Source organism: Hibiscus syriacus, unplaced genomic scaffold (genome assembly GCF_006381635.1).
Source record: "Hibiscus syriacus cultivar Baekdansim isolate YM2019G1 unplaced genomic scaffold, ASM638163v2 tig00111398_pilon, whole genome shotgun sequence".
Classification (NCBI taxonomy): Eukaryota; Viridiplantae; Streptophyta; class Magnoliopsida; order Malvales; family Malvaceae; genus Hibiscus; species Hibiscus syriacus.
The window spans coordinates 570,786-588,458 of NW_024063081.1; the positions used below are offsets into that span (position 1 = coordinate 570,786).

The 17,673-nt window shown below is 34.7% G+C and overlaps 1 protein-coding gene and 2 pseudogenes across 1 annotated transcript; 2 read left to right on the forward strand and 1 right to left on the reverse strand.

Moving 5' to 3' along the window:
* Window positions 1-1,873: 1,873 nt before the first annotated feature.
* Window positions 1,874-2,956, reverse strand: LOC120161073 (annotated as a pseudogene).
* A 1,473-nt stretch (window positions 2,957-4,429) lies between these two features.
* LOC120161075 (BAG family molecular chaperone regulator 6) lies at window positions 4,430-9,007 on the forward strand. The gene is made up of 9 exons (XM_039171365.1): window positions 4,430-4,535; window positions 5,183-6,297; window positions 6,372-6,566; window positions 6,729-7,168; window positions 7,388-7,562; window positions 7,644-7,846; window positions 7,906-8,061; window positions 8,186-8,308; window positions 8,548-9,007. The coding sequence occupies exons 2-9, from the start codon at window positions 5,268-5,270 to the stop codon at window positions 8,899-8,901; spliced, it is 2,676 nt and encodes an 891-aa protein (XP_039027296.1). The 5' UTR covers window positions 4,430-4,535; window positions 5,183-5,267; the 3' UTR covers window positions 8,902-9,007.
* Window positions 9,008-15,231: 6,224 nt separating this feature from the next.
* LOC120161222 lies at window positions 15,232-16,055 on the forward strand (annotated as a pseudogene).
* Window positions 16,056-17,673: the final 1,618 nt, after the last annotated feature.

Below are 17,673 nucleotides of genomic sequence, written 5' to 3' on the forward strand. Positions count from 1 at the left end.
AGATTTGCTTATATTATCTTTATTCGAGTTTTGGTTATGTTTTTAATCTTTCATTGTATGGTACTTATGTTGTCTTAAGTTGTTAGTTTTTGTTTCAATGATTACAAAAAATTATCCTAATTATGTGCTTAATTTACTATTATAATTATAAATATTTATTGTGATTTGGATATTTCTTATTTTAAATAAAATTAATGACCTCTATAAAAAAAAATTCACATATACAACTTTATTCTATTCAACTTCAATTATGAAAAAATAATATTTCCAGTTATCAATTATAAACACAAAACATTGATCAGAAAATGCACACCTTGTAAAATAAAACTTACAATTTGCAGAGATCACATCACTATTTTCTCTTACCAGTATTTAATAATACCCATAAATTCTTCATGCGAATAACAATAAAAAACTAGAGGCAACATTTCAACAAATATAACCTAACATTATTCAGTTGCAGCCACACTAGGATACAACTGAATTATACTTGTCATGCAAGGCAGTTTTGGATTATAATCATCCCCCAATCTTCATAATTCTAACTCTACTTTTGAAAAGCACTTCTTAAAGTATTGTCAAACAGATCATTATTTGTATTTATAGGTGGAAGTGGTAACCTTCCTATACACGGACATATATAAGATAATTATATTTATAAATTTTAGGGGACAAAAATATTTTCAATAAAAATATATAAAATATAAAATTTAAAAAAATTATAAGATAATCGTCTCCACCTGTCCCTTGATATATCCCTATTCGTGCAAGATGACTTTTCCTAAATCCATTTCCATGTAATTGGTGTCACTGTATGTTTTCTTTATCTAACCAATAAATGCTACCAAAAAGTATTTTATTCTATATATTTTCTAATTTTTTAATTTAATTAACACACAAAGTTATCAGATTCAAGTAGACACTTTAAAATTAAAAAGAAAAAAAATTATATATAGATAGAAAAATTAATGACATGTTTTAAAATTGATTGAAAATACTTAAGTTTTTTATGTTTAATTTTTTATTTTATTAAAAAACATTTAAATTAACAAATTATTGTAGTAAAAAATTAATACAAATATCTTTATCATGTATTCAAATCTTAGGTAATGATTTTTAGGCTAAATTATATGTTTAAACATCAGCTATCACTTTTGTTCTTTTTTGGTCACCAACTATTTTTTTGTTTCAAAATCATACTTAACGTTACGTTTTGGTTTCATTTTGGTCACCGCCGTTAAAAAAATTAACATAACTATTGATGTGATATTTAAAAAAAATTAAATGATAACATGGTATTACTTTATAGTGACACGTTAGCATCACCGTTAATTTTTTTCCATCGAGTGACCAAAATGAAACCAAAAAACAACGTTATGAATGCTTTTGATTGAAACAAAACATAGTTGAATAACCAAAACGAAACAAAAGTGATAGTTGGGGCACTAAACGTACAATTTACCCTAATTTTTATTTATTTTGTTTAAAGATTTATTAAAGCATAATGTTGTGAACTTTCCAACAATTTTTGAGTAATAACAGTAGAAGAAATAGAAAAAAGAGGACAAGATAGAAAAGAAAGGTTTCAACAAGGAACACTGAACTTAGAGAAGAAAGTAGTGGTAACGTATCTCTTCTTTAGGTCATCCTAACCTATTTATACTAATATTTCTACAATATAAATAAAATAAACTAACAGTGATTTCCTCCTAATTACGATCTTTCATAACATCATTCGATTTTCTATTCATAACATTATCCATGCCTCCAAAGAGAACCATGTTCTCAAGACTCCAAAGTAATACATTTATGCTGAATTCCTTGATTCCTTCGTAACAGCCAAAGGAAATTTTGTTCAATTCCTTTCATTTTTTTATAAACATGCAGTGATGTATCTCTTTAAATCATTGCAGACGATAATCTCCATCTTCCCCATATCAAGAGTTGTTAATGATTTCTCCGCTGACTTGGGTACAATACACTTTTATATTCTATTTTTGCAACTGTGCTCACTCTTTTTCTCCATCATTGGTACCGTGCGAAACTCATCACCAAGCTCAATTTCATTAGTGAACGCAACTGCACTAGAAATAGAAAACTCTAAGTAGTTGCTACAAATTGATGCTATTACAGTAAAACCCCCATCAATCTTTGCCAAAAATACTTCACCGACAACATTTAGAAAAATAGCACTCTCCTGATCTTCATACCATCTTCCATAACAAGGACGAAGATAATTATATCAACTCTATTTGCTTGGATTTCATTCACATGTCTAAAAACAGTTGAGCTAGATACACACAATGACAGAATTTCATTAAGAAATGCTCGAGATTTTTCCATGGTTACATCAACAACAAGTACAGCTAACAACTCTGAATCAGAGATCTGATCGCTGAAAACTATTTGTAACCCCAATTGTGACATTTCAAAAATTCATGACTTATCGATTGATCACAAACGATTCATCACAGATTGAAACGAATGATGTAATGAACACTTTGCCCCTTCCAGATATAAGACAACATTTAGGATATGCACCAAGACACAAGGTCTTGCTATATCATTGAATGTTTTACATATTCAGCCAAAAGAATTGGAATGTTGGTTTTCTTCACAAACCGTAACAAAGTTGATGTGCATTTCCTGGCTTGTGACAGACCTCCAGCACTTCAGTAACTCTCTTTAAGTTAGTTTTCTGAATTGAATCAACAATTAGAGGTTGTGATGAGAGGGGCTGAATTTTCACCAATACGTCCTCAATATCTATATGAACATAAAGGTAAAGTTCATTTGCTCTAATCTCTGTACGTTCAGCTCTGCTGCTAATTTGTTCTAATCTCTTTTCACCTTATTCATATATAACACAAGCAGGCTGATCAAAGTCACGCCCCATTAGTGCAGCCATATGCAACAAAAGGGTGCTCTTTCCAACACCAAGATCACCACTCATTAAAATTTATAAGCATTGATTCCCATGTTGGTTAGTGCAAGCATGAACAATCCCTAAAGAACACTTATTGATATTTTCGGGAGCAATTCCATCCTTAAAACATATAACAGATGAAACACCACTTAGCAATTCCATCCTCATGAAAGTTACTATCAAATGCAATCATCATACATAATCCAACAGTCATGTATAACAATTCTTCACCCTTCATCTCCTTGTCATGGAGAGCCGATTCCGAGAATCCGTAATCATTGGGTTGATGAATAGAAAAATTCTCTCGCTATCCTGAATTGGTTGATTGAAAGTTTTAGTGTCTGTTGACGTTGACATTTTATTGAACACTTGGAGGATCTTTATGCTCGAGTTGTTTTGCCTAGTCACAACTTTCCCCGATCCATTAATTTCAGGATGTGCCTTGGACGTTAGTCCCATCTGCGAGGATATGACAAGAAGTTGATGTTCCACATCTTGAAGTGTCCTTTGATTTTTTTTCGTTCAATTGTTTCTGCTCCTTCGCGTGCATTCACAAAGAACTCAACAGTTACACATGGCGAGTCAATGTACCTTGCAAAGCTTTAATCGACTTTGTGTGATTTACCATAGCTCAACCCGACTTATTCTCAACGAGAGCATCAATGCCATAGACTTTCTTATAATTTTTGAGTAATAATAATAGAAGAAATAGAAAAAAGCAGACAAGATAGAGAAGAAAGGTTTCAGCAAGGAACACTGAACTTAGAGGAGAAAATAGTCGCAACCATAAGTTTAACAAATATCTCATCCTTAAGTCATCCTAATTATTTATACTAAAATTTCTGTAATATATTAAAATAAAATCCAGCTAACAATGGTTCAACATCTTTCGGGTCCCCTTTGGTACGATCTTTCGTAACATCATTCGATTTTCGGTTCTTAATATATAAAAATCTATTATATAATATCATAATTAAAATAATAATATCAATTACTTTTTAATTAAATTATTATCAAATTAACTTAAAACATAAAGTTAATAAGATATTAATAAATCTAATATAAAGAGATTAATATTGTAAAAAAATCAATTATCAAATTAAGAAACTTATTAAAAAGGAAAAATCCATAATTTGTGTAGGACGAGATCAAATTAAAAGAGAGGCAGAATGATAATTTCTCCAAACTAAAATTTAAAAGCAATTGAAATTCGACAGCTGTCCGATGCGGGGGCAAACGTTTGGAAGAGAAGATAATTCTTTGTCCACCAAGCACTCATACATGACGTCAGGAGAGACGTCCACGTGGCCCGAACTCCAGACGGTTCGCGGGAAGAGAACTCGAAACCTCTCGAAGTGAGAAGAAAATGTTCATTTTAAGTTGTAAAAAGCTACTATAAATATCCCAAATCCCGAACATTTCAAATATCAGATTAGATATAATCCCGGTACAACAAAAATTTTGATCTCGAACTCAAAGCCTTAGAACAAACCTCATTCCTACTGGGTATAGATTCGCTCCGATCGCTGAGTTTCGTGGAGTTGTGGAACCGAATGGATTGATTTTTCCGATTTGTTCTTTCATCTTTGTTTCTCCGATCAAATTAGCTGTAAGTAATCGTTTCTCCTCCTTTTTCGTTTCGTTTTCTTTTCTCGGCATTCATTTTGTGAATGGCAAGTCCAGTTTATGAATAATTAATTGATTTTTGTATGAGATGAGAACATCCCTTTTTTTTTCTGGCGTTCATTGCTTTGTTTTATTGTATGAATCTGTCTGTATCTTTTTTTGAATAGTATAAGGTGATTACTATGTAGCTGTCTGTATCTTTTTTTTTTTTGAATAGTACAAGACTTTATTGGTTTATCATTTTTCTCAACCATTGACAACTACACTCCTATGTAGCTGATCGAATCTAGAAGCTAGGGAGAATAGCACTAATCACTGAGATTATTCAATGGGATCAATTTATCTCTATTATATACGGATTGTCACATGCTTGTATATTTTGTATGGCGTTGTCATTATTTTCATGTTTGATGTTATGTTTTGATTTTTCGTTTCCAAGATGGGTGTATATCAGCAGATATTATATTTCATGTTTGAGTCGTTGATTTGTTTACAGCTCAAGTTCACAGTACTATGATGTAAATTGTATGTTAGTGATAAATATTTGTTCAGGAAATTGATTTTTCGATGGATGCAATTTTTTCTATGCTGTTTATAACGTTGTTTTTGTTGCTTGTTTTTCTTTTACAGGTTTATTCAGTAGTTTTGTTTTTGCAGCGTTTCTTTGATCAACCTATATCACCAGGCTTTGACACTTCATTGGTTTAAAAAAAAAATGATGCCTTTTTCTGGTTACATGGACTCAAATCCTATCCTGAGAAATCAAACGCCTTACCCTCAACATTATTTCCCTGGTTTCGAGGCTGTTCCACCTCATTTCAAGGCCGATCTGTCTCAATCTTCCATTATGTATGAATCTTGGCCTTGTAGCTGCAGGTACCCTGTTCCTTATCACGGTTGCTGCAGTCATGGCAATTTCCCTGGTTGCTATAGTCACAGACCACCTTGCCCTCATTTTGCACCATCACCCCCATTTAACAACTATCCAAATTATCCCACATTTACTGAACCTTATCCGGTTTATTGTGCTCCACCACATTTTTCAAATGAACAACCTAGATGGGAATACGATATGGATCCACACTCGAACTATCATTGCTGTGGGTGTCCTAATCATGTTCACAACCAGAAAAATAATAGAAGTTTAAAGATTGAAGAGCAGGAGAATGATGCTGAGGAAAAGGATGGTGGTTCAGTGGCTCCAATTCAACCAAGAAGTTTTCCATATCCAATTGTGTGGATTCCACCCGAGTATATGAAAAGTAAGGAACGTGGTAAACATAATGATCGGATAGGGATGAGTGACGCGGGTAAGGTACCTTGTGTTGATAAGCCTCCCAAAAGTTCAAAACCGACTGAACAGAAGCCGAGAGTTTGGAACGGTTGGTTACCTCTTGACATGAATGGATGGCAATCTTTGGCGCAGGGTGAAGGGGAGAAACAATCTCAAGACCAACAGAAACAAGACAAAATTATGCAGATGCCGTTCCCTTTCTTATGGGCTCCAAATTCTGATAGGAAGCAAGAAGCAGATGAAAACCGAGGTGGACTATGGAGGACAACTGCTTCAGATAATTCAAAACAAGCCCCAATCACAGTTGAGTATGTTCCAGTAGAACCTTCTGTCAGTGATGTTAAAACCGACAAACCTCAATTGGACATACAGAGCTCTCAGCCTCTCAGAACAAGAATGCTTCTGAAACAAAGGGGAAAACGGTTAGTCAAAAATGTGTTCCTGTTGAAGTGAAGGAAGGCAAGTCTGAAGGGACTGTAAAGAGAGGGACAGACGTTAAGGATGCAAGTGTGAAATGTGCTGAAGATGCCTCAAAAGATGATCTTGGGACTGTTGCTAAAAGAAAATCTCTGTCCCCTCCGAAAACATCCAAGCTGCCTCCTGTGTGTCTGAGAGTTGATCCCCTTCCAAAGAAGAAAAACGGTAAGGGCAATTCAAGGTCTCCTAGCCCTTCTAAAGGACAATCAGAAGACACATTGACAAAGGCCTCCATTGCTCCAGGCAAGAAAGAAGAGACTGCAGTAAGTACACAAAACACCAGTAGTAGCCTTGACAATGTGGAACCTGGGAAAAAAAAGAGAAAAGACATTCCTGTGATTGAAGAAAGATCCGAGGAGAACAAGGCTGGAGAAACTACTGGTGCTAATCAGGCTCAGGTTTAAGGAAGCTTATCTACTAAATCCGAAGAAGTGTTGGGGCAGCCTACTGTGGAAAGAACAGAAAAAGAGAGTCATGAAAGTAAAACTGAAGAGGAAACAAAAGAAAGTTTTGAGGAAGTCGTGGGAGCTGAGAAGGAAGTTGGCAGTGACAAAGCTGCAAATACAGTTGAGCCTGCTCATGGTCAATGCAAAGCAGAAACAAAAAGAATACCGGATGATGAAGCAGCCAAGGTCATCCAATCTGCCTTCCGAGGATTCGAGGTAAGAAAATGGGAACCATTGAAGAAACTGAAGCAAATAGCTGATGTTCGTGAGCAAGTCAACGAGGTCAGAAATCGCGTTCAATCTCTCGAGTCTTCCTCTGTTTGTGACAAAGATGATAAGCTGAGACTATTAATAGGAGAAAAAATAATGACTCTCCTTTTACGACTGGATACTATTCAGGTATGTACACAACTGGTTAACTAAATCTGGAAACTTGCATTGCCCGTATGGATTATTTGCTTTGCTTTATTTGTTTGTGGTACCAAATATTATTAATAGGATTGCATTTCAGTATGTTATCAAGTAATTCTTTGATTTCCAGGAAATACAATTATTGGAAAATGGCAATCTAAGTGAGATAATGCTTATTCAATCTTGGTTTATGTGTCTGGTTTTTAGGGCTCTCTCTCAAGTGTGAGAGATGCAAGGAAATCATTAGTAAAAGAGCTAGTGACCCTGCAAGAAAAGCTCGATGGTCTAGCAAGCAAGTGGCCTGAAGAAAAGATAAAGGATCTTGGTAGTGCTGAATCTGCTGATTCTAGTGGTCAAGCTGCTGGAATTGTTAGCATGGAAATTTAAACAACAGCTTTTGAGGATACTAGTGAGAATTTAAACAACATTAAAGAGTCAGATCAGGAATGCCTTAAACATATAGAGGATGCCAGTAAGGATGAGGAAGCTGCAAAGCTTCCCTGTGTCGAACAAGGTTTAGATGAGAAAATAGAGAGTAGTACCGTGGATGTCAATATCGAGCATCATACAGTACTGACAATCAAAGAGGAAGATATGCCACCCAGCCTTGAGCATATGAATCACATGTCATCTGTTCCTGAGTTGAAGTTTGACGCCGATGAGCTGGTGGAAGCAAATAGTCTATCAAAAGAGGAAAAACCTGAGGTGGTGAAGTAAATGATCAGATTCCAGTGGATAATAGCTCAGAAGATGATAAACTGGAAGTGAATGATCTATCAAAAGAGGAAAAACCTGAGGTGGTGGAAGTAAATGATCAGATTCCAGTGGATAATAGCTCAGAAGATGACAAACTTAGCTCATTACCAAAGGCTGATCATGAGGTAGCCGTTTGTGAGCCTTAAAATGAAATCGGAAATAGCAATACCGAGACAGAATCTGATCCGGCAATCAATCCGTCTTTGCCAGATGAGTGCACTCAAGCAGACCAAGAGATTGACTTGTTAGGGGTTGCCAGTTGACGTAATTGATGAGGAACCAATTGAGGCAGTATCAAACTACAGTGCAAAAGATCAAAAAGAGGGTGAATTTACTAATAGCCGTGAGCCAGAAGTAGAGATGGAGCAGAAGGTGGTCAACGATGACAAATTCGATAGTCTTCAAACCGGAGGATGCTCACTCAACAACAGATGAAGAAAAGGAACTGGTGGAAGTTCACTCGACAATGGATGTAAAAAACAATGACGACCTGCAGCAACGTGAGGATGATTCAGGCGTGATACCTGCTGACCATATGACATCATCAGAATAAGAGGCAGGAAGCGAAGCAACTCGGGAGAAAGAAGTCCTCTTCGAGGAGATGAAAGCAGCAGAGCCAGCCGGCAAGAACTGAAGAGAAAGAAGGGAAAAAGCAGGGAAGCGAGACTAATATGCTTCAAGACGATGCTCCTTTAGAATCAAATGCAGTGCATGACCTGGCCAAGACCGGAGAAGACAAGAAGCTGATGGAAGAGAACAAGAAACTGAAGGAGGTCATGGAGAAACTCATGGAAGCTGGAAAAGATCAACTTAGTGCCATATCCAACCTGAGTGAAAGAGTGAAAGAGCTTGAAGACAGGATGGCAAGGACCAAAAAGTCGAGCAAGACAGGGTATAGAAGAGTTAGATTTGCACCCTCCTACAAGAAGCCTGCGAAAAGTAGGGCTGTTGAAGTTGCAAACTGAGCTTTCCTCAAATCTAATACGTTGGACTGAGTGAAGTTATCTAAGGGTGCGGTTGATGTTGTGTATGTTGATGAAATAATATCAATTATATGGTTGCTTTTTTTTTCTCTTATTATTATTATTTTTTTAAAATGCCGCTTCTTGTTCGAGTTAAGACTACTATAAAACCTAAAAGTGTCATGCTCTACAAGTAATCAAAATCAGTACAATAATCTAAGTGGCTATATTATTTAACTCAATAGGATGATTAGGAAATTATTTTGAGTTCTAAGGTATTTATTACGGTATACGTAGAACTTATTATGTCCAAATTTGTTAGGTTGGTATGACGTCATATCGGCGTAATAAATTTTATATAATTTTATTTTATATCATAGGATGAGTTTTAATTTTTAATATATTTTATAAAATTTATCACATCGATATAATGAATTTTATAAATACCGTAAAAATATTGTAAATTTTAAAATAATTTTCGAATCACTTTATTGTGCTAAATAATTTACCTTACAAGTATTTGGGCTAAGGGTCTGTTTGTTTCCCGTAATTGGAATTACGGAATTGGTTTTCCCCGAATTCTGTGTTTGTTTCACGTAATTCGTTTTCCGGAAAATGTTTTGTTTGTTTCACGTAATTCGTTTTCCGGAAAACGTTTTCCCGTTTCACGTAATTCGTTTTCCGGAATGTAATTCATTTTCCTAGTAACAGAATTTCCTTTGTGTTTTCTGTAAAATGACTTACGGATTCATTTTCCGTAAGTCATTTTCCGAACTTTTCACTTCAAAGCAAAAATACTCAAAATAATTTTATTTTATGAATTTAATATTAATAAAATATTTTAATATCATTTTCATCAAAATATTAATTATTAAAATATTTAAAATATTTATTAATATTTATAATAATATAATATTATATTTTTAATATATATAAAATAATCAATTATATTATATAATATAAGATATTATATTTTTATTTTAATAATATATAATAATTTTTTTTATATATTTAATAATGAATAATATTATTTATATTTCAATAATATTTTAGTAAAGATATTAAAATATACTAATTAATATTTTTAAAATATAATATAGTACTATTACTTTAATAAATAATTAATATAATTTATAAAATTTATTTCACTAAAATATACCGAAATTTTTTTAAATAACATCTTCCAAACATCATAAAACGTTTTCCAGATGTTTTCAGAAATGTAATTCATTTTCCAGAAATGTAATTCATTTTACAGAAATGTAATTCATTTTCCAGAATTCAAATTCTAGTAATTCATTTTTCAGTAATTCAAATTCCAGTAATTCAAATTCCAGTAATTCATTTTCTGAAAAACCAATTACAGCTAAACAAACAGACCCTAAATTTACCTTACAAGTCCAAATGTCAGCAACAAAAGGAAAACAAAACCCCACGCAGAAGCAGCGAAAAACACAAACTTTCCGATGAAGCAGTTCATTGCCTCAACGACCGTAGCTCATAACTGGTTTGGTCGACCTTCACTCCTACCAGTCCTATGCAACGCCATCTCCTCTTCCGCCGCCGCTTCCGAAGTCTTCAACACCAATCTCATCCGGCTATGCTTTGCTTGCTTCGTCCCTTCCGAAGATGGATACTATAGCTGCCGTCGAGAGGATCCTCAACGACAGTTTTCAGGAAAAAACAGTATTTGGAGGATCTCTTGACGCACTTTTCTTATTCGGTACTGCTCTCGGCCTTGCTTTTACTAATTACAGTTTATGGCTTAGCCCAAGCTTGATTCTGGGCAACTTTGGTTGATCAGGCAGCTAACATAAGCACCTCAATACAGGATATTTTAACAAAGGTAAAACATCAAATGAACATTTGTGTCAAACTCTATCTGAACTTCATGATAATAACATGGGCAAATTGAATCATGACAACAATAATAGAAGATTTTTTTAACACGGGCAAAACATTGAATAAAAATGATTATCCTTTGTTCCCATATTTAATGGGGTAAGGGTAGGTAAGATAGTAGGTGCCCCTAACATCAGGTTGAGAGCAGCTTTCGTAGAAGACCTCCGAATTATGAAATGCCCTCCGTGAGACTCGATCTCATGACCTCAAAATTAAAAACCTTGTGTTCTATTAACTGAGCTAAATAGTTATCTTGGGCAAAACATTGAATGAATATATATATATATATAGTATCTAGACATAGAACCTGGATATGTCTTCCAAAACTACATCTTGACAATCACAATATTAGACATTTAGCATAAGCATTACTCGGAACAAACATATATAGAACCTGTAGACGCGTAGAGATGCCTTCGCACAATTTACGTCATTTCAAAAGCATCAAAATATCTCTACAATTATAGGCGGACTTTCGTGGGGTTTAAGAGGAGCAATAGCCTCTGTCGATTTTTTTAAGTATTAATTAATATTTAAAAAATATTATTTATGAAAATAAAAAAATATTTTAAACCCGTTTCAATAAATTCTTAGTTCCCTCCGTGTCTTATGACTTTAAAATTTATTCAAAGGATCGAGTTGTCTTGCTCTATTAATAGGAGTTCTTCCATTATGTCTTAACGATAGGGGTGGCAACTCAACCCGAATCCGACGGGTTCCGACCCGATCCGAAAAATATATATAATTTTACCTATATATTTAGGGATAATTATAATATTACCTCTTTATATATAATTTTTTTCAATTAAGTCACTGTTTTTATTGAATAAAAATATTTTTTTAATTATTTCGGGTCGGGTTTCTAAGTCATATATTCGGGTCGGGTCGGGTCATGGGTGGAGGACTCTTTCTTCTCGGATCGTGTCGGGTGACCCAAAAACCCGACCCCACCCATTGTCATCCCTACTTAACGAGCACCAATATATCTTTACCTTAGCGAGGGAGATGGCATCCCACCACTTCTACCAAGACAAAGTTGCCTCAGCATAACTTAAAGTGTATTTCGGGGTGTGAAGATCCATCTTCCCCACTTACAATGCCACCATAGGCTGGATTGCCTTATCTACCGACCAAGAGTAATGATATACCTCTATTCCTCTTTAACTAAAGAACTCTTTTGATATATTCTTATAACTGATCGAAAGAGTTAAGATGCCTTCGTTTTGGCAATAAAAGTCTATCTATTGTCACCTACGAAATGTTAAGATGCATCCACCTCAAAAGTGTCCAGATATCTCCATTTGTTTTACGATATTACACCGGGGATATAAAGTTGTCTCACACTCTAAGTACTACAACCTAAAAGTATCCTCCAAAGAATGCTAAGATATCCCTGCTCCAATAATACGAGACTTGTCATTTTTATTATGAGTGTGGAGATGTCTTTTCTCTAACAAGGAAAATTGAAAATTACATATAGCTTTTACCATACAGAAGATGCATTTGTTTCTTCATCACATTTCTCCGAGGACGTTGAGTTCCCTCTTCTCTAGTCGAGAGTGTGGAGATATCTCCGCTCCTCCTTAACTAAAATGACTCTTCCCCTATCTCTCTAACACTAGTTGAAAGAGTTTGGATGCCTCTATTATGGTAATATGAGTCTCTCCATTATTGCTCATAGAACATTGAAATTCCTTCATCCCGAAATTGTAAAGATGTTTTCGTATATTTTATGGTTATTACAATAGGGAATGCAGAATTGCCTCACACTCTAGTTACTATAGCCTAAAAGAATCTTTCGAAGATTATTTCTAGAATATTCATTGATATTATGAGTGTCTATATGTCTTTACCCTAGCAATAAGAAATTGAAAATTCCTCGTTACTTTTACTAATGAGAATAAGCCTCTACCTGTTTGTCAAATTTCTCCGAAGGTATTGAGTTGTATCCTTTCTGCCCGATAGCGTGGAGACGTCTCTTCTCTTTTCTAACTAAATGGACTCTTTCTCTATCTCTTTAACACTGGCCAAAAAGTTGAAATGTCTTCGTTCTAGCAATATGAGTCTCTTCATATTTTTGCGGTATTACATCGGGATGTGGAGTCGTTTCACACTCTAGCCGCTCAAGCATAAAAATTCTCTAAAAAAATGTTGAGATGCCTTTGCTCTAGCAATATGAGTCTCTCTAGTGCTATTACGAGTGTCGAGATGTCTTTGTCCTAGTAAGAGGAAATTTGAAATTCACTATTGCTTCTACCAAGAAGATATATCTACCCGTTTGTTGGATTTCTCTAAGGGTACCAATTTGTCTGCTCTTTAATCAGGAGCGTGAACATGACTTTGCTCCACCATAACTAAGGGGACCATACACAATCTTTCTAACGACCAGCCAAAGAGAGTTGATACACCTCTGCTACGACTATAAGTATTTATCCTTACCTTTGAAGAGTGCTGAGATGATGTTATTTTCTCCATTATTTCATTAAAGCTTCGAGAATCTTCTACATGATATGTGTATACCTCTGTATGATATATGTATACACGTTGAAACTTCACTCGATGTAAAAGTGGCCTACTTGATTTCTATAAGTCTTGGGTCAAGCCACTTTATGACATCTCCTCAACCAATAGAGAGTTAGAGACTGTTTTTGTACCTCCTTATGATCTTCTTCGAAGTCACACCTCTACTTTCATTCCTCTATCTATCGAGTGTTGAGGCATCCATAGCTCTATATCCTCAAGAGTTCCTCGAAGCTTTTAGAGCTACGTCTTCTCTAGAGTCTAGATAACTACAATCCCTCGATGTGACCTCTAGTAGGCTCACGTATCTATGATTTAATATCTGACGATCATATCTATTTTGTTTGTCAACTACGCTTAGCCATCATCATCTTAGGCCAACACCAATTAGAAGGTCCAATATACAAGTTAACATGTAAAGCTGATAAAAGATGACTGAACTCTCTCCCATGTTTTCTCTCTATTGACAACGATTCATCATCATTTTTAGTCCGACTACTCTCCTCTCCTCCTGTATATAACAATCGGTTAGACTTTCCACTTAAATCAGAATAGGGTGAACAACTAACAACCGTCATAACCTCACCTTTTTGTCAACAATATACATAATATGCTTTTCTTATCGATGATAATAAAGGCGTCCTCATGACGGAGGCACATGCAGTTTGATAGGAGGAATTACTATATTTTGTTATATGTAATATTGGTACAAGTTTATGGACTCTCTTGATATTTTATCTAAAGTTTAAATATCAAATTATCAAAATTTAGGAGTTAAATTAATATTTTATCTAAAATTTAGGGGTTAAATTAAAAAATTATTTTTTACAAACGTGCCATATCATTAAACTAACATCATTTAACGTTCTAATGATCAAAATGTTATAAATTAATAACATAAATGATCGAAATGTTACTTTTAAAAATGATAACCAAATTTGAACGAAAATAAAGCAGAAGTTACATAATCTAAAGCATTCCCAACCTCGTACATTTTTTGGTGCATGGAAATTAAAATAACACATAAAAACTACACCATCATAAAGCATTCATAACCTCAAACATTTTTAACGGAAGATAATTACATAATTACTATATATTTATACAAAAAAATTTATGTTGTCCAAACTGTTGTCGTAATATTATTAATTGAATTAGTATTTAATTGATAAAAAAACGTTTTTGACATGAATAACTTAATTAATACAAATACTTTTTGAAGTAATTCCTACTTAATTAAAAATTGTATAAGGAATTTTAGTTTTAAAAATTGGGTAAAGTATATAAATGGTCCCCGACTATAACATATGTTTTGTTGAGTCATTCGACTATTAAAAGTTACAAAATGGTGCCTAGACTATAGGTGTTACTTTGTTGAGTCCATCGACTATTAAAAGTTACAAAATGATCACTCAACTATTCATGTTCTAAACTCGTCATTTTTTGTTAAAAAATTGACGATAATCTAAGATGGACGCGAACCTACTGAATGAGATATGATAAAACTTGGCTTCATAATCTCAAGCGACTATCATATTCAGTCAACATTTTAGCGTCCAACTCAGATGATCGTTAATTTTTTAACAGAAAATGATGATTTTAGAACATAATGAATAGTCGGGTGATCATTTTGTAATTTTTAATAGTCGATGGACTCAACAAAGCAACAACCTATAATCAGGGGATCATTTTATAACTTTTAATAGATGAGAAACTCAAAACACAATATGCTATAGTCTAGGGATCATTTATGTACTTCATCCTAAAAATTTATTATATGAATTATTGTTATTGGAGGTTAAAAAAATATGTTTAAAACGTGTTAGTATTGTTGGGATTTTTGGTCCAAATTTACTATTCCAGTTACAACAGCCCAATAATTTTCGCATTTGCCTCGACCCTGCGAAATATAAACGCTAATCCTACTCTTCCTCCATTGCCTTGAACCTTTCCTTTGAAATCCTCCTCCGCGCTTCGTCTTTTCCGTCCGCATATTCTCGCCGGCCATACCCCTCCCGTCGAAATGCTTCTCTAACGAGAGGATCCTCTTTCCTTTCCTTTTCCGTTCTTGATCGACGAAAAGAAAACAGGAACGGAAGAGGAGGAGGAAGAAAGGAGATAGAGGTAAGGCCTAGGCTGAGATGGATAACAATTACATTTTAGAGATTACTTTAATATCCGCCCAAGGACTCAAGAAAACATCCAAATTCCGTCGCATGAAGACGTACGCCCTCGCTTGGATCGATTCCGCCGTCAAGCTTTCTACATGCATCGACCGTGTCGGCGGTGAAAACCCAACGTGGAACGATAAATTCCTCTTTAGAGTTTCACCCGAGTTTCTTTACAGCGAAACGTCCGGCATTTCGATCGAAATCTTCGCTGATGGTATCTTCCGTGATACCCTGGTGGGAACCGTCCGGCTGCTCGTCGGTAACATTATTCGTAACGGGTCGCCGTATATACCGGTGAGGGTTCCTTCTCTGAACGCGGTTCAGGTCCGACGACCCTCCGGTAGGTTCCAGGGGTTCTCAACGTTGGCGCTTCGGTTCTTTTGGGTTCGGATGTCCCGGCAATGTACGGCTTCTCCGCCATCAACTCCGTGATCTGATGAACGAGGATCCCAATCAAAGATCATGAAGAGATCACATTCTACACTGGGTATATCCCACGAGAATCCATACCTTCACTATGATGTAAACCGTACAGCCGTCATCCGATAAAGGAGCATAGAATGATTAAGGAAATGGAAAAAAAAAAAAACATGCAAGGTCATCATCAGATGGTGCCATGACAGATGGGCTTCCGGGCGGGGGTTGTCGGCTAAAAATGATGCTCGTCCGGCCCTTTGGCCGTCGGTGACAACTTTTGTTATCAGAAACCGGCGAGTGTCCGATCAAGCCTGGCTCCATAAGATTGAGTAAAAATCAAGGAATTAGTAGTAAATTCGTGGGTTGTGATTTTCGGGGTTTGCTTGTTGTATTAAACATTTAAATTCAACTGATATCCTGCCTATGTACATTTTTAATTTGGTTATGATATTAATTTGGTTAATTTATTTACTTCTGTTGTTCTATTATACTGTATCTAACGTTTCCCAAACCGGTGAATCTCCGGTCAAGGCCGACTTCATAAGATTGAATCAACGTGTTAACAATAATTTTGTGGGTTGTGATTTGTTAGATTGTTTTGGGCTTTATTTAAACATTTAAAACCTGCGAACGAAACTAGTTTTTTTTTTTAATATTTTGGGAGATTATAAGATAATACATGTTTATAATTTTTATCAATCATTGATAATGTACATATATCTTGTAGACACAGTAGCTCGAACCTAAGACTTCAAGAGAAAATAACATTTCATTTAATCACTAACGTCACTCAATGAATTATAATATAACTAGTTTTAAATATGATATCTAAGAAGAACAATTAATATATTCAAATATTTTGAATTTTGGTGTTGATTATCAACCGTTTGTATTCTTGTTTTTTCTTTATATTTTTGTACCACGTCTTAGTTTTATTAGTTTCGAATAACTTTACCTTTATTATATGTTTTGTTCTTTTTTATGTGTGACGTTCTTTTTTATTAAATTTCTCAATGTTTGATTTGACATTGTCTCGACTGATCAAGATGTCTCTTATTTGTTACCATATTGATTTTTCCTGCTTTGGATCATCGAATTTGATTTGGATACTTGATTTCTATTCGGATATAGTTTTCTCACGATGCTTAACTTCGGTTTGCGATTGTCGATAGTCTTTCAGTAGTTTGATCTCATGGTATAGTTCGTTAGCCGATTCAGTCATATCTATTTGTATTTATATTTTATTTGAACTTTTCAGATTGGTTTTTAACTTTTTTTGTATGATCTCAAGTTGTTAGTTCTTGTGTTAATGATTATAAAATAATGTTCTAATTATGTGTTTAGTTTATGTTTATAATCGTAAATCTTTATTATAATTTTAAATATTTTCTATTTTTTAAAATAAAATTAATGACTTATATTTACATAAAAAATTATTAATTATTTATATTATAAAGAAAAAGATTGAGAAGACCTTCTGTTTACATTATGTTATATTTAAGATATTGTTTGAACTATGTAAGTTCAAGTCATGCACAGACTCGATCGGACTCAATCCGCAGCAGCGAGTATATTAACAACATCTAGTTCTCAAACGAGCTCAGGCGAAGCAAATAGAATATATGCCATTCTTCGTCAACTCCAGATCTTGCTAACGGCGGAAACTTGGAGTCAGAATCATCTGCTTCTGCAGCACAAAGGCAGAAGCAGTCCTCAAGCAGCCGGGTTCTGAGGATCATAGGAGTTGTTCGTACAATCAACAAGT